A 26,521-nucleotide genomic window follows, 5' to 3' on the forward strand; every position below is an offset into this window, starting at 1 on the left:
CTAGACTCAAAGACCCTCTCCATTTTCACATGACAAAATCAAGCCCTACACATCTTAAAACTACCTCCTCTACATTCCCCCATAAACTCAACCTTGGCCAAAAGAAATTTCACAAGTGTGCCAACAATTCTGAATGAATATCATCTGACTTGATTTTACAGTAGCACTCCTAAATGGTTAGAACAGTATGATGATCCATAATTGTGTGTGTGTGTGTGTGTTTCTTTTCTTGCTTTTCTTTTTTTTTTGATGCTTTTGTGGAGAGAGCTATCCTTTTGCATACCGATGGTCACTTTTCTTTAAGACTGTGTCCTGTCCTTAGTGTGGTGCTTGGGGGGGGTATGGGGGGGCGTTGTACTGGCCTCAGTGGCATCACTAGCTCCTTGCTCCTTGTTTTGCATCTGACCACTGCTGCAGTGCCCACGCTTCAAATGTTGTTATTACCATTTTAAGCTCATTTGTTTGTTGTTGGATTTTTTTTTTTCTTTTTTGTAAATTTCCATTCTCAATGCTTCCAAAACAGTGTCAGGATTGAAGGATGACCTGACGTGACAGGCCTTGTGTGTGAGAGATTGCACAGGGTTGAATGATTCTCCTATGCAGAGTTTGATTTACCCAGTTCCTCCCTGATCGCTGTGGACAAACAAACAAACAAACAGGTAAGAAAACAGCTAAAGAAATCTGAGCTTCAAATACTACATAGCAGAGCATGGTTCATTATTGTATTATAATACTTCCCTGATAGTATGACAATCAGTTGAATAAGACGTGTAAAATTAGATGATAAATCTAATGCTAATAAAATGGCTTGGAAAATGAATTGACACACTCAGGATATTCATTATATGCACACTAATGATATCAAATAACAAACATAAGTAAGTAAAGGAAAAAGTACCATCGATGAGTTCCTCTTTCAGCTTTGACAGTTCCTTTCTCATCTCCTCCATTATGTCCTATAACCGCAAGAAATGAAAGTTTAAGTCTCATTAATCTATGAATTTCATAACGAAGAACTCTGTGTGTGTGTGTGTGTGTGTGTGTGTGTGGATAAATAGATAGATGGAAGCACTCTATTTCACGGATTAATCAATTCTCATTTTTTATTACAGCTCAGCACCAAAGATGGAGAAAAGTGTGACTTTCACTGAACTTTTCACAGGGATCCTTCCAGCTGACAGCGTTGACTGACACCATAGTTCTCATCCAGTATAAATGTAACCTCACCGATCAACCTGGTACATAACCACATTTATGTAACGCTTACCCTGGTCTACCACACACAGAATGACAAACACTCGAGAGAAAAGGACAGGCAGACAGAGAGGGAGCCACTGTGTCGACAGATAGGGCGTGTGTGTGTGTGTGTGTGTGTGTGTGTGTGGGGACTCCACTTATCTACCTAATTCATTCAGTTTGGAGAGGGGAGGGTTTGTGTCTGTGTGTAACACTGACTATAGACACACCCTCTCTACAGCACGAGTGTGTACAGAGCAGACATCTTATTCACACTGCTGTGCTGAACAACAGAGTCAGGTTTCTTTCTCTAGAGACTCTTCCAAAGGGTTGCCCTGATCCTGAAACTGATCCAGAGTCAGTTTCCCCTTCTATAACAACAAACATTACCACTATGCATTACTACAGACTAACCGATCCAAGATCTGCATTTTAACATCAGGGGCAGTTTCCTCTGACCTAAATTTACTGTAATTGAGTAAATTCTGGCCCTCAAATAAATGAAAGTCCTTTTGTATTTAATTCGGGGCTTTCAGTTAAGTATTGATATTTAACTACGAAGCCCAGAGATACAACAGAGGAGTAAAAACAAAGAACCACCACTGCAAACTTCAGTACTTTACCTGCTTCAACCTGTCATAATCGAGAGCTTCTGTTGGCACCCCATTGGCACTTAGAGATCCAGTGGGTGTGGGTGTGGACTTTGGTCTGCAGAGGAAAGCAGTGTAAAATGGTAACAGTAAGACAATTTAGATCTATAGAGAGAAAAGCATGAAGCTGCAACGGTCACAGCTGTAACGTGACAATTCATCATTAAAACTGCCACCAATCAAAACATCACACTTCAGAGATGGTTTAAACAATGTTAACTGAGAAAAAACAACCTGAAAACAAGTTGAAAGAAAGTGCAACGAAACCCCAAAAGTGTTTTTTTTTTTTTTTAGATTTCCAAGAACTCAAATGGAGCCAAAAGAAGCTTCATTTGAAAATGAGTACAGAGAACAAAAATAAAATAATAATTGCTAAATATTCAATTCCAAAGCACCTACTCATGTTAGTACATAATTCAAAAAACTGATCCATTAGATTAGGTGTTCACTGTAGAAACTGTAAAGGGAAAAAAGACTGCTACATTAAAATCTACATAGTCATTTTATTCCTTCAAGACTCTGACAAGTTTATGTCACTCAAAGCTTTACTTATGGTTGCATGAAACCTTAAACCAGACACAAAATCAAGATTTTTTTTTCATTTGCAAATCTCATCAGATGGATACAGTGCTTCATTCAGAATTCAGTTTGAATTACATTTATATTGGGCACTTTCATGAACTTGTGTTGTTAGTTTCCTCAATACATTACCCGTTAAAACAGTCGCAACCATTTACGTTACGGAAAACTCAAACAACTCCGAATCTGTTTAGTAGTGAATCAGTGTTTCTGAAATCCATTCCCCAGACCATAGCCCCCGCAAGACAGACACATGCACACGCACACATAAAAAAGGAGGTGAAAACATTGGCTGGTAAAAGGCATCTTCGAAACTCTCCAAACCACAACTTTACAAACAGCCAACAGCTTGCTTGCCCCGCTTAGTTAAACCATGCACACAGTAAATGCACACACACGCACACACGCACGCACACGAATCTGAGGACACAGGAAACCATTGCCAACAACGTAATCGCTAAAGGCTACGACAAATCAAAGAGGGGAAATGATGCTTTATCTGACAATCTGATGAGAAATGCAGGCCAGGAGGAGAAGAGAGCTAGGACATGCCTCTAACAGCTAGTTCATCCTTTTAGTCTTTCTGGAATTTCATAAAATATTTTACATGAGCAGTACTGGTCTGCATTCTTTGTAAGCGAATGTTTGAGGGCCCATTGGGTCAGCAGCAGTTTTAGATTTACACTGAGACAAATACAACATTCTCTGTAATGAGGAGAAATGAACTACGCCCATATGTGCTCTGACACGGGGGGGGGGGGACCTGGCGCTATCTCTGAGGTCCGGCTGTGAGAGCTGGCATGAACTCGCTTGACACTCTCTGATAATCCGCGGCTCTTTAGACCATAGACAAACATTATAAAAAGGAAATTTGACGTCAATATTTTCTGGGTTGGAAACGGAGCTGTGCTACAGTGACGACATGAAGGAATCCCCCTCAGCAATCTCTTTCTGTTGTAACATGGTGGAAAATTTACATGATTCCATGTGTTATATAAAATAAATCATATATACATATATATATATATATATATATATATACACACACACACACACACACATATATATATATGTACACACACATATATATACGTACACACACACATATATATACGTACACACACACATATATATACACACACACACACACACACACACACACACACATATATATATATATATATATATATACACACACACACACACACACACACACACATATTTTTTATTCCTTTTCTTGCGCAGTTCTACAGTATGATACCGTGGTGATTACGTTATTGGCAAATGAAGTATGTGGATGAATATGACCTGGGTGGAGACACTCAATGCACCAATCCTGTCCCCAAAATGAGCACTCTTCAGCACACAGAAGTCTAATAAAGGTACACTACACAGGGTTCCCAAACCCTACAGGCTCCTGTACCTGTTTACGGGATCATAATACTTGTTCTCAATACTCGTCTGTCTCCAGGGTGAGTCTCGTCTGTGAGAATAAAGACACTAGCTGGTCAAAGGTCAAATGCATTACTGACTCCACGAAAAATACACAACAGATAACATGGGCTGTCTCCTGGATGATTTGATACCAGTCCTGGGAAATCAACAGTGAGTCCTGAAACTAAATGATGCAGAACAAAACTGTTCTCTTGAAGAGAGGCTCAGTTATAAAGCTTTGGCTCCACCCGCAGTGTTCTTGTAGGGATGTGCTGCATATTCTACGGAGAGCAATGAAGTTTTTCTAAAGCTCCACTTTACTCACAATAGAATAAACACATAAACAAATGAGGGCTCAGTAACTGTAGCAGCAACAAGGCTTTTGCATTCAAAGACATGACCGACGACCAAATGCTAATGATCATAGACAGATTGGCTGAGCAATAAGCATAGACATCACTATGCTTTAGTCATGTTATTCATTGCTGAATGAGTAAGCCAAGAGACCCCCCCCCGCCAAAACCCTTCACCCCTGACCCCACCTGTCCACCCCCACCCCCGATCTGTCATGCTATGCTGTGGAAGCTCTCAGCAAACATGTGATGTCAAGCGACATGAGGAATCTGTAATTCAAACGAACACGGAGACCTTACAGATCTACGCTGAAGTTTCTGATCTCAAAGCCTGCAGCCACATCATACAGAAAGCCTCTTCCCAAAAGGCATTAAACAAACAGACAAGTGGGGACACGAAACAGCGTAATTACCTTCCAATGACCGGTGATTTGCTACCATTCATAGTGTTTGTCCTCTCCCAAGGCTTTCTGGGCATGTCTGGAAGACACAATAACGACAGTTATCTTGTAATTCAGTACAATGATACAAATACAAATGATACAAATACAATACAAATAATCTCAATACCAATTCAAACTGTACGAGTGGATATTTCTGTTTTCTCACAGCCAGGTAAGAGGATGTGTGTGTGTGTGTGTGTGTGTGTGTGTGTGTCTCACCCGGTGTGCTACAGGCCGACACTTTTGGGGTTACAGTCACCTCAGACTCATCCTATTGAAGAAACACAGCGTTCACACATATCACTGCAGCTCCAGGTCTCATCTCTCAGATGTAAAGAACATGTCAGAAGCATTTAATTTAATGCCAAATGACTGGTTTTTAAACACACTGCTACTCACGGCTTTTTGCTCAGGCTCTGGTGATGATCCCTTTTCAGCAATTCTTCTCCTGCATCAGACAAGAAATGGTTTTAGTTTCCAAGGCTTCAACATTAATCTAGATTTCTAGGTTTATAATCTCAGGAGTTGAGAAGGGTAATGGCATAAAGCCATATACATATATGAATATGTTGCTACTCATTGACACAACAGCTACTGTTACAACTGGGAGTTCTACTGGCTGATTCACTCAAAGGAGGTGAGGGAGAGAGAGAGAGAGAGAGAGAGAGAGAGTGAGAGTGAGAGAGTGAGAGTGAGAGAGACTGATTGCTATTCTTTCTATTGACCCCACATGAGGCCCCTCTTGGATATCTATCCTCTTGCCATAATCTGTCCATTATTAATCTAAAACACCTGACTCAGTTTATCATGCCCCTTTGGACCACTGTATGGACCACTCATAACCAAACTCATGTCAGATGAGGTTTAGAGCCATACTGCAGAAAGAAGTCAGCTGACTTCTCATGAACTTTTGAAGAATCACATGGAAACACTAGATTGCAATTTCACCTTCTGGCCAGCAGAGCACTCATCTCCTCCATCAATCCTCCACCTCCAGGTAGAGGGCCATTTCCTCGTGGTGCCTCTGCTTTGCCGCCAACCACACCTCCAACAGCAGCACCACCTGAGGCTTCATCGGCCTGAAGGAACAACAGCAACAGTCTTTCAGCACACTGACAGTGAACTGGTCACTTATTCAGACTCCAGGCTACAGCAAGGCCACAGAGCCAGCCAGCCAAACAGACAAAGATTAGGTGACATATTGTATACAATAAAACAGTTCAGTAGAGATCTTTTCACAGATTTAATGAAAAAATGTTTGAAAGCATCAACACATGCACCAACTAAATTTGAGAGTCGATATGCACACGGACAGTGGACCCTGGACATGTGACATGGTCTGTCACTCATACTTCAGATGCTTACATAATCCTACATCACACACCAGTCATATTTGGATGTCTGAATTGCTGCCTAACTAACTAGCTGGCCTAAGTCAGAAAATAATAAGAAACAGGAGAAGAATACATAAAAAGACATGCTATATATTGATGAACTGAAGGTAAAATCAGCTTAATTAAATCCTGTATTTGGTCACCACAAATCAAAAATATTTCACAAAACAACATCCATTGAGAAAGGCTGCTCTGAATTTTTCAGAACAGAAAAAATTACAGCACATGTAAATATAAAGAGAAGTGTTCTCTCACTAGAACTACACCAGCCTTCTATTAGCATTTTAGCACAAACTTACAAACTTATGATAATGACCAGTAGGAGGAAAAATTTGGACCCATTCTACTATATAAACCTGACATGATAGCATCTTTACTTATCACACTAACTGATGAGTCTTGACTCCTCTCAGTCCATCTTGTATCGAGTACTGAGGACTGTAAAGCATGATGTGTGGGTTTCAGACTCTCACCCGTGGCACCTTCCGTAGTTTGGCCCCAGCGAGGGCTGCTGCCAGGCCAGACAGGGGCCGGTTCTCATCCGTGGTAGGCGATGGGGTGAACAGGCCAGAGGGCAGAGGCGGCGCAGGAGGCGGGGGTGGTGCAGGTGGGGGGACCTGCCCTGACAGTGGGGGTGGGGGGACCTGCCCTGACAGTGGGGGTGGGGGCCCAGGGGGAGGGGGCGGGCCAGTTGGGGTTAGCGTGGGTGGGAGGGGCGGAGGAGGCGGGGGAGGGGGCCCTGGTGGTGCTGGGGGGCCAGCAGTGGCTGTGGGGGGGGTCACAGTGGAGCCTGGAGGAAGAGGAGGAGGGGGTGGAGGTGTGGGTAGAGTTTGTGCAGCATCTGCAAAGAGAAGACAAAATTCTTTGTTTTGGTTTTCTCTTCATTCATTCGGACATACACCACTGTACCTCTCTTCTTCTTAGGTTTATGAATTTGTATTTCTTTCCGTTTTGCTAAAGATTTAGACTATAATACTTAATGCTGCAGCAGAGATTATTCTTCAGACACAAAGGTCTAGTACACTCAGATACCAAAAAATGAGCTATCACCAGAACTACATCATTTGCATATTTTGGCATGTACAATATGACCAGAATGTCAGAAAGAGGAACCTATCTTTTAACTAAATCACACAGACACACACAAAACAAGTTCCATGGAAAGCTCAGAGTCAAGTTAAGTTTTACTTTAAAACAGTTTCATGAATATCTGACCTTCAGTAGCTTACACAACACCTCTTGTCTCTGTCCTTGTGTTTCTTATGCAGGAGTTGATTAGTGAGTGTTCAAAGCTCATTCAGAGAAGCACACAGGCCGATGACCAGATCAGCACATGATGGGATGAGAGCATATTGACCATTCATTACTGAGCTGTGAACGGACCTTCTACTGCTGGGAAAGGACAACATACTAATGCTAGCAGACTGGACCAGCCTAGTGTTGCTATCTGTACTACTGATCCTTCTTTCCACTGTAAATTAGACTGTACTGTGAAGTCTCCTGCTTCTATGTCTGCTCTCAGCAAGTATGCAGATGTTATAATCATCTATCTGGCTCTATGACAGCTGACTGGCTAACTTTTGAGGACAATGCTGATATTATTGTCCACTGTTCCAAAGAATTATGTGGACTAGACTAGAATTCTGACTGTTCATGTAAAACATGCAATTGTGTTGCTAATATTAGTATGGAAAATACCGCTCATTGACTTCGTTTTGTGTAAACATCATAAAACGAAGACAAAGGAGGTCAAAACCTTGTAAATAATTCAGATTCACAAGTATAAATTAGTCTATTTATTTTTTCCATGGTTCTCTTCTTTTGAAGCATTCCTTGTGCACTGCCCAACACCAGCTTAAATAAACCAGATGAAATGGCTTTAGGATGAAATGGCCCCAAAGGACTATGACAGACAGAAATACTGTTTTGTTGAATGAGAGGCATGCGGTGGAGAAGCTTTGAACACGGTCATTATTTTGTCTTTAAAGCCTGTTTTAAATGGATGGTGACTTGAGTCAAATCACAACAGAGAACAAATCCATGGACCAGAAGGTTCCACATCAACCAGTGTGAACCATGTATAAAAGCTAACTGTGACAAACTCACAGTGTTCTTGTGTTTTTACATGGAAACGAACAATGGCTGAACTACAGGGGATGGTTTCGTGATAGCAAAAACAAACCATAAATGAGTGATACCGCTCTGGTAAACCAAACAAAAGAAAATGACTCAGGACAAAATCAAAAGTGGCCTCAAACTGTCAGTGGCAAGCTGTGAACTTCAGAGATGTAACTGCCACACCACAAAGTCCAGATGAATGGGAGCGTATCACAACCTCAGTGGAGCCCATGCCAAACAAATCCAGACTCAAACAAACTCAAAAGTCATGAGCATCATCATGTATGTATGCATTCAGCACACACATACACACAAATCAACAAACATTAGAGCAAGCACTGACACACACACACAAGCCAACAATCTCCTCCTAGATTTCAAATCAACCAGAGATCAGACTCAGCTACAGCCAATGGAAGCCCCATTCTCTTCAGTGGCCCAGGCCGGCGCCTGTTTCCAGACCCCCATTAGTCGGGTTAGTGGAGGCAGAGACAGACAGAGGAGGCCTTACCCGGCTGGCTGGGGCAGCAGTCAGCAGGCTGAGAGGCCGGCGACGGAGGCTCTGGAGCAGAGGAGCAGTAGTCTCCCAGCACAGAGTTTGAGGAGTGCTCAGCAGAGGCAGGGCAGACTGTGGAGGGAGAAGGCAGAACGGCAGCCCGGGGTGAGGGACAGGACACAAGGGGAGGCGTGGGAGGGGTGGAAGAGGTGGGCGATGAAGGGATGGCAAATGGGTAAAGATGCAGAGGTGGGGGTGGGGGAGTCGGGGGTGGTGGCATGGGCTGACCCAGCACCGGGGATGGAGTATGGATGTGGGAGGGGCCAGATGGCCCATTATGGGAAGTGGGAGAGTGCAGTTTCTGGGTGAGGGGGCTGGGGGCAGGGATGGCGATGACTGGACGAGGGCCAGTGGCTTTGCCCGGTGGACTGCTGATCATAACAGGGGGAGAGGGCGGAAGTGGACTGAAATTAGTGGCAGACCAGACCACAGATTTGGAGGGTGGAGCTGGTGGAGGGACAGGAGCCGGTGCGGGTGCCGGGGGCGTGGGCAAGGGTGAGGCTGGCTGTCGCCGGGGAACTGTGGCATAATGAGGCAGGACAGGTTGAAAGGCGGAGCCCAGCGACGTGGCGAATCGGGAGGCAGAATGACGCAGGGGCGGGGTGGGGGGAGTGGCTGTGGAGAGGGATGAGGTGGACTGAGCGTAGTTGGGGGCTGATGGAGATGAGATGGTGGTCTTGTTGCTGTCTGAGGGTGATGGGGTACAGAGGGTACTTTCAAATGCTGAACACACCAGATGATAGGACAGGAGGGAAGAAGCAGCAACCGTGCAAAGGGAAAGAACACATAAGACAGAGAGAGAGAGAGAGAGAGAGAGAGAGTGAGAGAGAGAGGAAGAGAAGAGAAAAAAGAAAGAGGAGAGAAGGGGGCAAATGAAGCAGGAAAAACAGCACAGACCTACATCTCCTTTCACATTTGTGTTTTTTGTTTTTGTTTTTTTGGTTTTTTTTTAATTAATTAATTGATTAAATTTTTTTTTAGTAAAAATGGTTAGCTGTTGTCAAAACCAGAAATATATTTTGTCATCAAAGAGTTCATGGTGGGAATAACGTTACTGAGAATGGCTGAGAATGGAAAAAACAAATGATCCCACAGTTCAGCAGTAATCTTAGGAGTCAGGACTCTGGTAAAGACTCAAGTCCTGACTCCTGGATGCACACAACACACTCTGGTTAGTATCTGTGGAGTCCATATACTCGTCAGTTACGGGTTAGTCATTCACTCTCTTCATGCCACAACCATACCAACATGTCAAGTACAAGCACTACAGAACAAGCCTTTGGTATATTTTCATACACAGTTACGCTCCACAGAAAGTACTGCTTTTTGGAACTTGAAGAAAAAAAATCAGTCTTTGTTTACCATTTGTGTTAGTTTTAATATCTTAGAAGCAAGACAACGTGATTTCTAGGAGTGACTAAAACAAATCACTTTAATACGCTGCAGTAATACACTGTGTCAACACCAACATCATATTGACACTGTTTCTGTCCTTATCCACGCATGAGTTTGGTCTAATTAACAGATATTCTCATATGAGGAAAAAAAAAAAAAAACTTAACCAATGACTAAGATATAATTCCCCCACAAGTGAGAGCTACCATCTTGCAGAGACAACTGTTTTTATATCTAAAACAAATAAATGAATAAATAAATGTAATACACTCAATAATTCAAAGTTATTTTCTTACCAAGTTATCTACACACTAGACGCTATCACAGAGAGAGAACCAAGAACAACTTTTGACTGAAGTTACAGTAAAGATATGAGATTTTACTGATGAATTAAGTTAATAAGAAAGGCTGAGACAGATTTTGGCCTCCAGCATCAGACCTAGATAGGGATACACACTTTACATTGTGGTGCCTTTAGACAGGCACATTGAGCGGCTGCTCTAACATGGCCATATTGTTAGAGCTGCTAGCTTTGCCATATGTTGACTGAGGGGCTTGGTGCTAAAGTCTTTCTGCTTCAGTGATTCTCTGAGACAGCCTCTAGACACCACAGCTCTTGCTACTGCGCTCCAATCACCTCTCACATTTCACACACACACACACGCGCGCACACAAGCATGCACCCCAGGGCTCGTGTGTGTCACGAGCACATTGTAATTCCCATTTTCTAACACACATACATACACACACACACACACACACATATATGCATGGCTGGGCAACGATCTTGTCTTACATTAGAAATGTTCTCTTCTCTCTGTTTATCAGTTTATCAAACTCTGATTACCTTTCCATATATGACTGATTCTATCTTTCCTCATGACTTCTACCAGGTCCTCTTGTCACCCCCCTATCCTGTTCTCTGACCCCCCTCCCCCCGTCCCCACCCCCACCGGGCTGATCACATGACCCAGGCAGTAACTGTGCTCTTCTGCTTCAAGAGTGAATCCTAATGAGATTCTACAGTTGCATGAGCAGACGAGGAGCGTGAGTGAATGAGTAAGAGAGACAAACAGAGAGCATTTCCCATATCCAAACTACTGGATAAGCTGGATGAGTTTTTAAGCTAACACACTGTCAAAAGCCCAGAGTGCCAAACCGGAGAAAAGAATATGAATATGCCTTCTGGGCAATCAGGGTTTTTCTTAAGGGAACTGTTATGAAGCTAGCTGGTTGAGAGGTTTCATTTGGTCAAACAGCCCTGTGCTCTTTTAGAAATCATACTGCTCCAGCACAGAACACAACACGCCGCACTCTGTGACAGAATACTCACAGAGCACGCACTCAGGATGACATCCTCAGAGCTCAGTCATTCAGAATTCAGCACCAGCAGGTGTTCACAGAAACAATTCAAGGCAAAACTTGGGTTTGATTAGAATTATCTTGCGGCAATAATTTTACTCTCTCACCGGACCAGAGACAGTGGACAAAACTTCCATACAAAACACAAACCCACAAGGACCACATCCAAATTGAAAATTTCACTGGGCCTGATACTCTCAAATGATATTTTCTTTTGCGTATGCCTAGAATCTTGATTTTGAAAAGGGTGCTTACAAAGGTGAGCTCCTCTCGCCAGTTAAAAAGTGACATGCAGGTTTTGGAGGTACCAAAAACCAGGGAGGAGTTTGATTTTGGCACTCAGTCTGTAATTCACCACTAGGGAGTGACTATGAGGGAAACCACTGGACACAACAGGGAAACAACAGGACCTGATCATCAAATTCAGAATTTCTGCCCATATGACTACGGTCACTTCTTCCCTTCAGATTTGACTACATATGTGGCTAATACATGACTGACTGTTCTATTGGCTTACTGGAACATTCAGGTTCCTAGCTTTTATAAACCAATACACATCCAAATGGAAAACACCCACCCCACCCCCCCCCAATGACTCAAGCTATACTCAAAAGATTAGTGGGGCGCAGCATTAAATGTCACACAACATGTTACAGATGGCATCCACAAAACAATAAAGAGATTTTTAACAGCGCTATTGAGATACACTACGGGTGCATTATTTTGAAGGCAAGTATCGGTATAATTTCTGATTTCTTACCTGACTTGAAATGAAAATCTCGCTCATGCAAATGTGAAGCTCAACCCTATCATATGCTGCATTTGTGGTATACACAAGATCCCAGCACTAAAGACCAAAGCGCAAATAACAACACCTATCTCTGTTTTTTTTCCCCCTCCACTCAGCCAGCCTGGTCATCGCCAGAGTGAGTCGACCACAGAGCACAGCATGAAAGAATGCGGTTAGTCGGTCCCATCATCTCTCAGTCTCATTATCTCTCACGCTGTTTTCATCCAGCCTTTCAAATATCTCAGCAGATGGTTACACCAGCAGGAAAAGTCTTAGCGTAGCGTACCTCGGTCATAAGACAGAGGGTACCATAAGAGAGCAGTGGCCAGTGATGGCACAGTTCACACAAACAACTGTAAAAGTTGTAACTACAGCCACACACAAAAACACAGCTAAAAAAAGCATTACTGTTTTGAAAAAAGTGATCAGCTTGCTGCAATCAGTCACAAGCAAAGGGGACATTCCCAAGGTACAGGTATAAATTCATTACTGTTATGCAGTCTTCAGGAAAAATGAGAGCCTAACCCACATTTTTTCACCAATGTTTCATCAGAACCTGCTACAGTGATCATGTTTAAAGCTCATATCTTTAAAGGTCAAATGTCATGCAACTCATTTGTAATCACAGGGCAGAAAATAAAAGCTCTGATTAAGTCAGTGTTAAACATTGTCTTGCACCTGTTGGGTCCTCTTGACTACGCTTTACTACGGTATAGTTTTTAGAGCTAAACCAAAGAAAGAGAGGCCAAAAGATGCTCACCGGCATTGGAGATGCGTCTCCCTCTTTCCCAGTCCATCTGCTCTCTGTCCAGCTGCTCCTGGTGCTCCCTTTCCTGTTTCTCCATCCTCTCTCTCTCCATCACCTCTCGCTCCGCACGCTCTCTTTCCTGCCTCTCTCTCTCTCGCTGCTCCTGCTCCTGTCTTTCCCGCTCCAGCCGTTCCTGCTCGGCACGTTCCTGCTCGGCACGTTCCCTCTCAAGACGTTCCCTTTCCTGACGCTCCCGCTCCCGCTCCAGCATCTCCCGCTCCACGCGTTCACGCTCCAGTCGCTCTCGCTCCTGCTCCTTCTGACGCTGAAGCTCCTGCAGCTGCCTGAGGGTCGGAGAGAGACGGAGAGACAGAGACACAGAGGACCATATGAACACGAATTTGACCAGATGAGCCCTCGACTCTGTGTGATGTCAGTGGGTGAGTTTTGAATTCCAGGGCAGCCAAGCATTCAAATTTATGTAGTGAGGCATCACCATTACATAACTGCCCAGTTACAGATTTAATACTTATTATCTGGTTACCAGAACAAAGCTGGAAACAAAAATCATATTTAGATGAAGAAGCTTTGGCTAAAATTCAAAGGTGTGTCAATATTCATGTGATGGATATTCACTGGTCTAGTTGAAAATTGAATGCTTTACACACTGCACTGATAAACAACACATTTTATAACAGGGTGAGCTTATATCCATTTAAACTAGCAAACAATGCATCTTCTTGAGAATTGAGGATTGATCAAAGCCGCTTACAGTTAAACACTAGAGGGCAGCATCCTCATGCCCTGGATAATGACGAAAGGGGAAACTCAGTGAGTGAAAATGACCATGGCTTTGCACCGGTTTTGTAAGAGCCTGGGGTACAGCTAAGGTCTTGAGTCTTTAACAGCCATCTATGCTTTCAGAGAATCACCCACGCAGCCTCCCTACTAGCCTCATCTCCTGGGTAGACATTAGGAATGGCGACTCAAACAGACTCCGACTTTACTGTACTCTACTGATGATACAGAGATTACATGTAGCGGCTTCTAGATTGTACCCTAGCATAGTATGTCATCCTTTGGTCTGTTTGTAAGAGCAAAAGAATGTATGGCACTATGTGTTTACAAGTAATCCCATCGTAATATGACATTAGCAAGTTACAGTCAGATCCTTGAGTGACCTCACATTTAGCCATGAGTGATCTCACACTTAAACAACATTCTATCTTAAATAAAAATGACCCATTGTATCTCAGGAAACCATTGTATCACTTGCAACTCATCCAGTAAATAGTGACATTGAGAAATGAGAATTGAGACATTTCAGTTATAGTTTGCAACTTGTGCACAACATGAAGTCCCTTTGTCACATGTAGCCCATGATGATCAGAGCATCCTGAGGCACAAAGAGGTGGTTTTAGCTATGGGTGGAACAATGAAATCTTTATGTGATAGCTGGGCCCATGTAACCCCTCACTCTGAATCAGTGCCCAGTCATAAACACCATCCTCTCGCTCCATCTGCTCAGGAGCTACACACACCTTTCTCCACGCACAAAGGGGCGGACATGAAGTCAGTTCCTGGGACCCTGCCAGGCACACCTACCACCCCCGCCGCCCATCCATCATCCTCACAACGGGCGAGCCAGGTGGGGTGCTAGCAGCATGCCTCAGCACGTTCTCAGGAGCACGGCTGGGACGGATGGGAAAAACACACCCCTCCGTGTCACACGCTCTCATGGGGAAAATGACTTCATCGCGCCTGGGGCTACGCCCCTCCACAGATACACCTGCTGTGACAGACCGTTTTGCCTGAGTCCTGTCTCATGACAGAGACAGCCAGTACCTCAGGATCTGTGATGTTGGTTCTCATGCAAAGTTTCAATCAGATCAAATCTAAGATCAAGGTTAAAGACCAGATTAACTTGATTAGGTTAGCTGCGTCCTATACGTGTGTATTTGCTCGTGCCTTAATCCAGTACACCTGATCTTGCGATTCAGATGCTTGTTAAAGCTGTAATCTGCTGAATGCAGCACAACTGTATGAGGTTGAGTGAAGGAAAGGCCTGCATGTGATGTCTTTGCAGCAACAAGGTTGCTAAAGCCTGATTTGGACTCCAGGGGGTTTTACAGTCTTACACACATGAGAAAACTCCATTCGACATCCTGGAGTGCTTGCAAAGCACTTTTTCTACTCGACTAAGTCCAAGTCTGGAAGCAATCTCTCCATCTTAAGATTCAGCTGTTCCAAAAATCCCTTCACACTATTAGATTTAAAATGCCAAATCAGGAGGTTTTTTTTTTTTTGGTCCTAGTCCTGTTTCTGGTCAAATCTCCACTCCCTGTTTAAAGATGTTTACACTTCAGTGGTTTTAGTACTTCATGCATTGAACACATCATCCCAATATACATCTGTATGGATAAACCAATAACTTGATTAAACTGCAAATGTTGTTCTTTCAAGGCTACATCAAACCTACATCAGCTAATTTAACATTTTCAAACAAATTACATGCATTAAGAAATCCACGATCCCTTTTCACTAAGTGTTGGGTGTCCATGAGAAAGACTTGGCTGCAGGCTTTCTCCAGTAGGCTTTCCCTTGGCCTATTCCACTGCCCTCATTCTCCACATGTACTCTTTATAGCTGACTGACACAGGAGGAGTCCCCCCACCTGGGCTCCCAGAGGATCTCCTCAATGTAGGAGTATTCCATTATAATAGCTGGTTTAGAGCAGGGAGTGCCAAGAGCGCGTCCCAGTTTCCAGATTACCCAGGTCTCAGGCTCACTCAGAGAGGTAATTAAAGAGCACAGGGTCCCTCCTTACTTACTTACTTAAGTCTCTGAAAGACTCAGAGAGAGGGATCTAGAGGAATAAAACAAAGCAGATGATCTTATCATAGAGTGAGTAATGGAACCGAGTCGATAGAGTGGATGGGGTGTTTAGTTTCACTCAAATTAATGGAAGCTCTGGCTTCCAGTGTTGTGCGTCACTCCCTTGACACTCTTAGTATATCCTCTCCTTAAGACATTGTGCTTTAAGAAGAAAGATGGGTGCTTAGTGGATGGGAAGGATATAACACTCCAAGGTACAAACAAGTCATAGTGAAGTAAGCCATAGGCCTGGAGCACGAATTACAAACCTCCAAACCATAGAACAGAATTTTGAAACACCACAACAGAAAATCCCAAGACTATATGCATCAATGCATCAGCCAGTGCTAACCATACATATATACATATCAGTGTTGTTGATGCATATATATATATATATATATATATATATATATATATATATATATATATATATATATATATATATATATATATACATACATACATACATACACACACATGTAAGAGGTTATGATGCAATTTTGAAGCAACCCTGAAAAGTCTAGAAGGCTAACAACCATAGCACTGTTGATGGATGGGCCAAAGAGGCCAGAGGAATACATGAGGATTTACGTATGTCAGGTTGTCAACTCAAGATAAAAATACCAATCTAGAATAGCCAGACACGATACTAAAAACCGATGGTGCCTGCTGAGATCAGGATGCGCTAGTCTCTGGTTTCTTTTAAAAAGGGTGACACACCGAATCTGTCTGCCAGGGGCAACTCACGCCATTTCCACTGAGGGCTTTATTTGGTGTGAGGCATTATCTGACATGAACACAGGAATGATCTTTGGCATACTAGATCATAACATCCCAGAACAAGCATGCAATGCAAACAATTACAATTAGAAGTTTCCCCAGTCCTGTCAGGAGAAAGAATGGTGAAACCAGAGCTGTGAAGCTGAAGATTCTGTTCTCCAAGCAAGAGAATCAAAGCAGAGAAGATCATCCTTGGAGAAGGTACCCGATTTCCTTTCATTAACTGACTGCACTGTAAGAGACTGCAAGCTCAAAGTAATGGTTGAACCAGGACTTTTTGATATTTGTCATTATTTTGAGATAGTCCTGAGAACCCAATCTTCTCATGCTGAATGAATCTGAATTGCTGAGTTTGCTCAAACATCATCAGTGGCCAAAAGTGAAGTTGCCACGCAAAGCAATAAAGTATAGGGGTCTACATCGGAGCAGGACTGAGATGGAGTTGCTTTGAATGTTCTAGTCCATTTACAAAGGTAAACAGTGGAAGACAGACATCTTAAATTTGTCTTGACATGTAAGTTAAGGACAAACAAAACAGAACTTTTTTACATTGGTCCAGGACTTTCAGATCAATGTAAAACATACAGACAACAAACAGACTAGGATTTGCTCCTGTGCATCTTTCTTTACCCACACACATGGGCAAGAGGATTTCAAAGATGTGAAACATGCAGCCAATCCATTTACTGGAGTTTTAATTCCTGACAGTCGTTGCCTGGGAAACAGTTGCTAAGAGAGAGTAGGCGGCACACAGCCTGAATCGGAATGTCTTCCAGCAACTTACTACTATTGATTCAAAGGCGTGGAATGACTTAATTTTCTTTAGAATAAGCCTTTCTTTCTTTTTTGAGGTCCAGGAGTCTCAAAGGCAAAAGGCTCATCGTCTTAATGAAAAACACAAAGAGCCATCCAGTGCTACACATGAAAAAGATAAAAAAAAAAATCAATAATTCTAATAACAGGGTGCCAAGAAATCACATACATAATTGGAGCCAAGATTAAGAGAGGTTTAACTAAGACATAAAACCATGCCTGATTCTAGATCGTTGTTGAAAGCAGTTAATCAGCCCTCTAGACTGGCAAACCCAAACTTGCATCTATATGTATTTCACTGTAGTAAAAAATACCTTTCTACAAATACTGAAATTTAAAATCAAATGTAAACTGTGAAACCTTGTTTTGTTTCTGCAATTCCTAGATACCAAATTCTTTTGTATGTGGGCATGTGAGTGGGCTAAGTAATATATAACTTGGACTGGTGTACTTAATGTTGCGTATTGATATGGTGTAAGCCGAGGCAAAAGAATTAAAATAATCACAGAAGAAATATCACGGCTCAAGTCCATTTGGTCAAAGTACCCTTCCCACTGGTAGTGGGGGGCTACAGCACAGAAGGTCCATATGGCAAGCCCCTAGTCTCCACAGTTTTTGAACAAATGCACTGCTTTTCTGTCACACAGGTCCTAGCATGACATCAAAATGACTACTGACTTATTCCATAACAGATCCTATGAAGACATGCATAGATAGACACTGTAGAAGAAAAAACAAAAACCCACATCCAGGAGTATTTCACAAATATACAACTGAAACACAATTTGGCAGAATTGTAATTCAATTTACAAGACATTGTTTTGTTGATACAGCATAGAGAACAACACTGACAAAACCACTCATCCTCAAATAATCCTGTCAGTTGGTTAACAAATTAGCACCCCTACCTTGCTATCCATCTCCTCTGGAGACTGGTGTTGAAATGGGCCAGCATCTTTCCACCTGGCACATGTGCCCAAGGCAAGTAGACTGGCAAACCTGAACAAACCTCCAATCAGCTATTTATATCCAGCCCATTATGCTGCTCTACGTCTATTTAATCAAATAGTAATTCTGGATGATTCTATTTTTGGAGCAATGATTAAAAGGCCTTTCATTCCCCCCAGAGCTCTGGCTGCCTGGTCGGAGGAGAGGATAGGATCTGAAAGTCTGATGAAGCAGAGGGAAGAGTCATAGAATAAAACAAAGCCAAACAAAGCAAAACAAAACAGAAACCTGTCACACCCGTCTCTCTCTCTCTCTGTAATGTGTCTGGAAACCTTAACACCCAAACATCCTAACAATGACAGGATCATTCAAGGTTTTATTTTCCCATAGCAAATCTGTGAGGAGGTCTAACGAGTGCCAAACAAAACAAAATCATGAATAAGTGTAATTCAAGTGAAATTTAAAAGAGTCAGAATCAAAGTATTTACTTATTTATTTCAGTTATTCTCTTTCTCTTATGGGTGACCAGGTGCCAAAATAAATAATAAATAAATGTCAGTATTAAGGGCCTTACACTGATTTTGTGCAGGAGTGTACAGCCTTCTCATCTACTCTTGTCGACTGATACGGCTGTGATGGTGGGGAAATTTTAACATCAGACTGAAGAAGCCTTTCAATTTATTCTTAACTCTGTTGGTATTACTCAAAACCTGGTAGGACCCACACTTTGCTGTAATGTGATACTAACCTATATTATTTGTGTTAAGAAACGTAACAATTTTTCCTAAGAATCCTGTTATCTCTCCCATTATTAATACCTTATTTCCAATGAAATATAGCCCGGCCAATGTGCTGTAAGGATTTCTAAATGTTGCGTTAGTCACACTGTAAGTTCATCTACTGCTGTAGACTGACAAACTCCCAGACTTGTTCTCATGTATAGATGAGCCATCTGGTGTACTCTGTGTGATTACTCAAGGCTCACATGCTGCTTAACATGAGCTCACAGGATACGGGTGCTAAATGCTTTACATGAGAAGAACATGGATTGGGGTTGCACCATAGGGACAAAGGAGTTAGGTCGAAGAAGTGTACATGCTGTTACACTTACTGTAATGGACCTAAGAAAAATTACAAACTTAAGACCAATAGATATAGAGATAGACGGTGTTGAGATATTGCCATAATTTCTATGGAGAAAGTTTTCAAATTACAGGCAAATACTCAGTACCACTATGTTAGTATATCTGCCCTGTCTGATAGAAAATGAATATAATAAACTCAGGTTACTATTTAAGAAAGTCTCATAACAATCATGAAGTAAAAAGATTTGTGTCTCTGGAGGAAAAAAAAAGAAAAATCACTGAAAAAACTCACAGCTCTTTATCATCTAATAACAAAGTTCATTGTGTTAACCACTGTCACTAAGAACTCTATTCTTTTAGTTGTATGCATGGTTTGGTGTCACATCCTGGAAGCCATTCAGATATTGGCTTCATACCACTCCCACAAAGGATTTTAAAGAATCCTAACCCTCATTCAACAGAAACCACTGTTGAGTATGATAGGTTTACCTCAAAACCCTGTATATTTACCCAGATTTCTCTAAGCGATGGTTATCAAACCTCTGATGAAGAAACCAAATCTAGAACCAAGTGGGTTGTCCAATTTCAGGCCCATTCCTAGCCTATTTCCAGTCTTAGAGAAAACTGTACTCATCCCATCAGGGGCCCATTGTCTAGGGCCCCTAACACAAATAAAGCATACGTGACCTGTCAGTCATAGCTTGACGATCCATTTGCCAAAATGATTATCTCACCTTCAATCCTGAAATGACCTCTTTGACCCCGCATGCCAGCCAGTCTTCCTGGCCGCCTGTTCTATGCCTCCCTACCTCTAGCTCTCCCATCCCAAAACCACCCTGACCTGTTGACGTTTCCAAACACAAGCCCTGTCTGACCTCCTGTCAAAATATCTGATGAACTCTAACCCTCATTGACTCTGCACTTACACAAGCAATGTCCCTAAGATGCATCTCAATCCTCCAAGATTTTTATGTCTGTTCTAGATTTTCTGCATCCTCCCTCCTAAAATGAAACTAATGACTACAACTTCCCCATTTTGAATATTGGTTTCTCTAAATGTTTCTTCCTATTTCAGCCAAAAGGAGTTTTTCCATGCCACTGTGACCTTAGACTGGCCCTCTGAGGTCCAGTATCCTATAAAGTAGCGTTATGACAATTTTCATTGTAACAAGCCCCATGTAAATAAAATCAAATGGAATCCAATTAAGAAGACTCAATGCAATGGCCAATCTAACAATTTAACTGAACCTATTGTACATTTTCTTTAAAATGCAAGGAAAAAGCAACACAGCAGTGGCATTTCAAGATCACAGATCTACAACTGACCATTCAGTCAACTTGTGGTTGTAACTTAAAATGAACCGCCACACAAGCAGCTAGTGATAGTGCTTATTGTCCAAGTGTATGGTCCACCCTGTAAATACGGTAATACAGTTTTGTTCATTGGGGAGAGAACAGGAGCAGAATAATAAAATCTGGTCCAGTCACGTTCTGATCTATATCTGTGACTGAAATGCATAGACAGAATTCTAATTTGGACACATTTTAATATGATGCGTAACCAAGGTCTAATATGGCCACTTTCAGGCACTGCAGGAGACATACAGAAAAGTCCGGAAAACTTCTGTCATTTAGTGCCACAGTCCCACAGAGTACGAGAACCCCAAATCTGGCAAGGTGCCCAAAAAGCTTGTTCTGCTAATGTGCTGTCAAGGAGGAACTGAAGCATTTCATCATCCGTGTGAATCATAGGCACAAAATAACTGTGACCTCTGGAAACACTTCTCTTATTTTTGACAGGGTTAATGATGGATCATGTGAGGTTCAGTCCATATCCAACAGCTAATTATAGCACCTTTACAAAAGCCCTCAGCATAAACAAATCCCTGGCCCCGACGGCCTCCAGATACCGTGGTAAGTCCTTGATTTGCCATTTGTGAAGTGTGTGAACAACCTGGCTGCATTCCCCTCCTCTTCTCTCTCTGAAACTGACGTTAAAACACCTCAGCAGGATTGGCCAGAACAGAACTGTGAACCAAGCCTGCATCGCAGGATGACATCAGTCTCTAAGCATCCCATTCCATTCACTGCAATATCTAAATATGGAAGTGATGTAGGGGAGTGCTGGTAAAGGCTTTAGGCCAGCTCCATTACATACACTCTGAGGCATTCTTTCAGGGGATCTAAGCCCAAGCACATTTTGGCAGATCCTTCGGAGATTTAGTAAGATATCCTTAAAAGGGACCTTAGTTTTATGTACAGTGGCTAAGGAGCAGAGGCAGTTATTGCATCCACAAGTGACACATATTGTGCTCCTCTATGATGACATGTTGTTTTGAGGGGTTTCCTGCCAGATGGATGTGCCTGAGGCTTCCATGAGTCAGAACAGTCATTTTTCCCAAAAAGACAAGAGGTCAGCTTCATTCTGTAAAGGGATCTCTCTGCGTCTGTAGCAAACCATAAAAAGATGCGATGTGTGTTGATCAATCCTGGTGCTAAGTACGGCAAAAACAACTTACTTAGCTGTTTAATAAGAAGATGATCATTAATCTGTTGTACTACTAAAATATTTATGATCTAACTGGCTCTATTGAAGCTAAATACTGGCACCAGCACAGTCTCACTCACGCTAACGATAAGAATCATAAAAATTGTTGAAAATCATAAGCAACATTTTGACGTCAAGTCACTTGATCTAATTAAACAATTCAACTAAAAAACATCAACTCAATTCAAAATATAATAGACCCATCTTAATTTGTGAACAACCCCTCCAAGACTGTCATTCTGACAGCCTAAATGATAAGTAACAGATCAGCTTTTTTGAGAATACAATCAGGGCCTCTATCCACTGTAAATTAGCGTATGGCTAATTTAACTTGTGAATGTCTACTTTGTCTCTATCACCAGAGACATCAGCCCTTTCTAAGCAGTTGTGTGGTTCTATTATGGTCCTGATCCTGTGATCTCATCGCTCTTTGGTAGCCTACTATTTTGTTTTTGTTGTTGTTTCTTTTTTCAGACCCATATTGTCACTCAGCCATTTAAAGGGGACATTTATCCTTGTTGACACACAGGCTCATTTTTGCAACTGCCTCTTTGTAATTAAATCGTTGTTACAGTTTTTTTCTGACAAGTTATCTCTGCAGATCGGATTTACTGAATTCTGATTGCCGACTGTATGAAAATAGCTCTACATTCTGTTTGAAACCAAATAAGAGATGCTGCTATATTGAGCCTCCTGTGACATAGAATGAGAAAAGTATCACCAAAATTACACATCGCCAATCAAACCCTCACAGGTGATAAACGGGGCTTTTTTTTTTTTTTTAAACAAGCATTTGAAATTTTAGAAACCACACATTTTCTAAATCTCAAACTGTTTTGTGGAATATCTGCTAGAGCTGACATCATTATTACAGTGTTTTTACTCAAACATTTTGTTAGTAACAGTTTTGTGGTCCGTTAACTATTCTACTTCAACCTGGTGTGGGTTCAGTTTCCGAGGCACATATGTATTCACCTTCACAATCTAATGAAGAACATTTGGCTTTAATTGTTTACATAAAATGAAAAAGGTCCTTCATTTGAAAACCATAAAATCTCTCCCTGTTAAACGTTCTATTTTAATCTTATTTCCACAAGATTGATTTAAGAGTTTTACATTTATTTCCTATCCCAAACAGGAACAGCTTAAACTTAATAAGGGCATAGGTAATTTGTTATACACTTTATATGAAAATGACATGCCCTGGAGGGCACCAGGAAGTTTCAAATTATTCAAATCTTCCTGCTTATTCCCCTGATTGCCCAACATGAGGTGTCAGTTAGTATGACTAAGTTTAGAGTGGTTAAGGGGAGTAACTATACCCGCTTGATACTCTGGAAGTGCTTTGCATGATTTACCTGGCCAAAGCTAGAACCAACTCAGGAGACAGGGCACGTTTCTCTGGCTGTTTCTATCTAACTAATGCCAGCTAATGCCAACTTCCTACACAGTAGAATCTTTTATCTTCTGCAGCTGCCAGGCTTGAACAAAAATTGATTGTGACATCTAGTCTGAGAAAGTGACTGCCATTTTCAAGCTGACTCAGTTTTCGATAGAAGGCATCTAATGAATGCATCACTGGGACTATGACACTGCACTGTAAATTTAATGGGGGAATGAATTGAATGAATTTTGCAAAAGTGCTAATAAGTAATAATCAGTGAAAATAAAATAAAATAAAAACTACCCACCACACTCGAAGTCAAAGAAGCTAGACTGTGATCCAGGGTAAGCAAAGAAGCAGTTTCATCTTCCCCTGAGTACAGCTTTTGTGTAACAGTGGGCCGTTAAATGTGGATGCCGTAAGAATGCTCATAATTACAGAAATTGCGTTCTGTTTTAGTGCTTAAACATGCTCTCCTAAGAGAAATACAGACTAGGGAAAAATCATTAACAAGACCTCAGTGAGTATTAGCTTTGAAGTTTTTAAAAAAAAGAAAAAAAAAAAAAAGAGAGAGAGAGAGAGAGAGAGAGAGAGAGAGAGAGAGAGAGAACAATCCCAAACCACTATGGTCAGAATTCACACTGATGCTAGGAAGGTTTCCTGGCTTCAAAGAAGGTGATGGATTTGACCACAGTCCAAAAGACTTTAATAGTACGTTCAGGCCTGGAGATGAGGAATCTGTGTTTTATTGCACTCTGTAAGAATTCAGCTGTTTCACATTCCCACCTCTACTGTGTCTCACACCCAGAGGTAAGTCCGCTCTGGCAGATAACACCAGATCTGTTTCAATAAACAGCTGGACCTCACATAGCCTACCAACATCTCAGTGGTTGTATTTAAGACAATCATTAGCAGCTAAAAAGGCAGTGATGAAAACTCCTTGTGTGTTTAATAGTAATACATGTGTTAGCAGCAGTTAGCTTAATGCTTACCTTCTCTGCATCTCCAGCTCCTCTGGCGATGGACCATTCTGCACCTGATTCTGTCTTGGCAACGTGGGGCCTGCAGGGGAAGAAATCAGGGAGATTAATGATCTCTGACCATTCAAAGAGTTTCCAACTCAGTCATGGACAATTTTTAACCTGAAGTGTAAGATTGTCAGTTTGAGCTTATAAATGCATTCACTTCAGTTAGTGTATCTAAACATAAACAAACAGGATGGACAAAGAGAAACAAAGACATGCCTTCACAAAGACATTTAGACATGCAAAGACCACGAGACCATAAATGGAGGGTCTTACAAATGAAATCAGCCAGTCAACAGCATTGAGTCAAAAGCCTGTTCAAAGACCATTAAAAATCAGTTCAGAGACAGAACAGTTTGAACTGAACTGCCACAAATAAAATCATTCACAAATGCTATCTTGAAGTATTAATCTCTTACAGACTGTCCTTGGACACGAAGATCAGCTGTGTCCATTACAAAGAAAACGAGTTCTCTTTTTTACTTTCTTTGATCTCGATGTCAAATTCAATCTCATCTAGCTGAGGTCATGACCTAATGTCTTCTTAATAAAGCACCAATCCTCATGCTGTCTCACAGATCACTGACATTTCCCTCGATCAAACAGCCCAACTGCACCTTGATACCGCCAGAGAAAACAAACGTCCCCCCTGGACCAATTCAATTACACAATTCACCAAGAAATACAACTCTTTCGACTTTTGTTCTTGTTCTCACCAAAAAACAACAACAACAAAAAACGGGTGAACAATATGCCCTAAAGGAAGAGAGTGACATCAACAGACAACAGAAGAATTTGACCAGTCTGCCCAACATTCCTACAGATTCAGCAAAAACGACTCAGTGACAGGTGGCTGGAATATTCTCAATTCTTAATGACAAATTATTATGAATAATGCAGAGAATGAAAGTCAGAGTTTCCTGGGTTTGATGGCTGACATCTCTCTCTGATCTTTTGTGTCAAACAGGATTGACAGAAAACCCGGAATCTCAGGCACAGCGGAGGCTTTTATCTGAAACCAGAACCGTCAGCACAATGTCCGACTTTACAAAGGGCTCTCTGGTAAGGACACGAACAGGACAGGCTCTGTCTACATCTAGGGCTTCCTCCAAACCAGCACAGCCAGAGCACAGAGATATTTTCTCTGCTCAGAGAAGATAAGGCATGAGCTTGCTTCTTCATAATGGTAGAGACTCGGGGGGAACTGATAAGGAACGACTTGAATGGGTTCTCAACGCCTGGGAGTGTCACTATCAGAGATCCCATAACTTTATGTGCCTTTAGCACAGCAAAATTAAATAAATAAATAAATAAATAATTAAAAAAGGGTGAAAAAAAAGAACAATTTAACCTTGACATTTCTGTCTGAAATGCAACCTCACATCCAGTATGGAATCGCTCACTCAAAGGCAGGGAGAGCATGCTGGAAAAAGAGCCAGAGGACAGAGATGGCGGACGGGAGGTCTAATAAAAGCCAACCACAAACACAGGATGGCTCTGCACTGCACTCCCACACAAGTTGTGGATCAATGCAGCATTCAGCAGGTGAGAAAGGTCTGTTTACCAACCATACTTTCTTACCACGCCACCATTTAGCCCTCTGACATTTCCTGTTTATTCTCTTCAACCAGCAGGTCACCCATACAATTCCCCAGAAGGAGGTGTCACAGCAGCCAGCAACCCCCACCCAGACACTTCCCACTGACTCTGACCGCTTCATAACTGGAGCACAATGACCCAGTGTGTGCTTACAGCTATGCACAGAGAGAGAGAGATGACAGAGATGGTCATTTTTCATACAAAGAAATGACATGGAGGCAACTCATCAGTTTATTTTCACCAAAGCCAGTCAAAAAGACAGGAGAGGCTGATCAACAGGCCTAATACTGAACTACTGTCTATAGTAATAGAGCACACAGGCTGTAAAGGTTTCTACAACACACACTTCTATGTTTCAACAAACCAAACAAACTCCTGTGTGTGTGCATGTGCGTGTGCGTGTG

General features: G+C 42.0%; 1 protein-coding gene across 2 annotated transcripts in view; it reads right to left on the bottom strand.

Moving 5' to 3' along the window:
* Positions 1-371: 371 nt before the first annotated feature.
* The window catches only part of enah (ENAH actin regulator), an 87,693-nt gene continuing 61,543 nt past the window's right edge, over positions 372-26,521 (bottom strand). Inside the window, exons 4-14 of one of the 2 annotated variants that reach the window (XM_030771438.1) lie at positions 24,486-24,555; positions 13,071-13,402; positions 8,719-9,486; positions 6,563-6,930; positions 5,644-5,774; positions 5,095-5,143; positions 4,915-4,966; positions 4,666-4,732; positions 1,860-1,944; positions 899-956; positions 372-633 (exon numbers count right to left, since the gene is read on the bottom strand). In XM_030771438.1, the coding sequence (XP_030627298.1) occupies positions 596-633; positions 899-956; positions 1,860-1,944; positions 4,666-4,732; positions 4,915-4,966; positions 5,095-5,143; positions 5,644-5,774; positions 6,563-6,930; positions 8,719-9,486; positions 13,071-13,402; positions 24,486-24,555 (2,018 nt within the window). In that variant the 3' untranslated portion in view covers positions 372-595. The remainder of the gene's footprint in view (positions 634-898; positions 957-1,859; positions 1,945-4,665; positions 4,733-4,914; positions 4,967-5,094; positions 5,144-5,643; positions 5,775-6,562; positions 6,931-8,718; positions 9,487-13,070; positions 13,403-24,485; positions 24,556-26,521) is intronic. The other variant, XM_030771439.1, reaches the window with a different exon arrangement.

Source organism: Chanos chanos, chromosome 4 (assembly GCF_902362185.1).
Source record: "Chanos chanos chromosome 4, fChaCha1.1, whole genome shotgun sequence".
In the NCBI taxonomy this organism is placed as follows: Eukaryota; Metazoa; Chordata; class Actinopteri; order Gonorynchiformes; family Chanidae; genus Chanos; species Chanos chanos.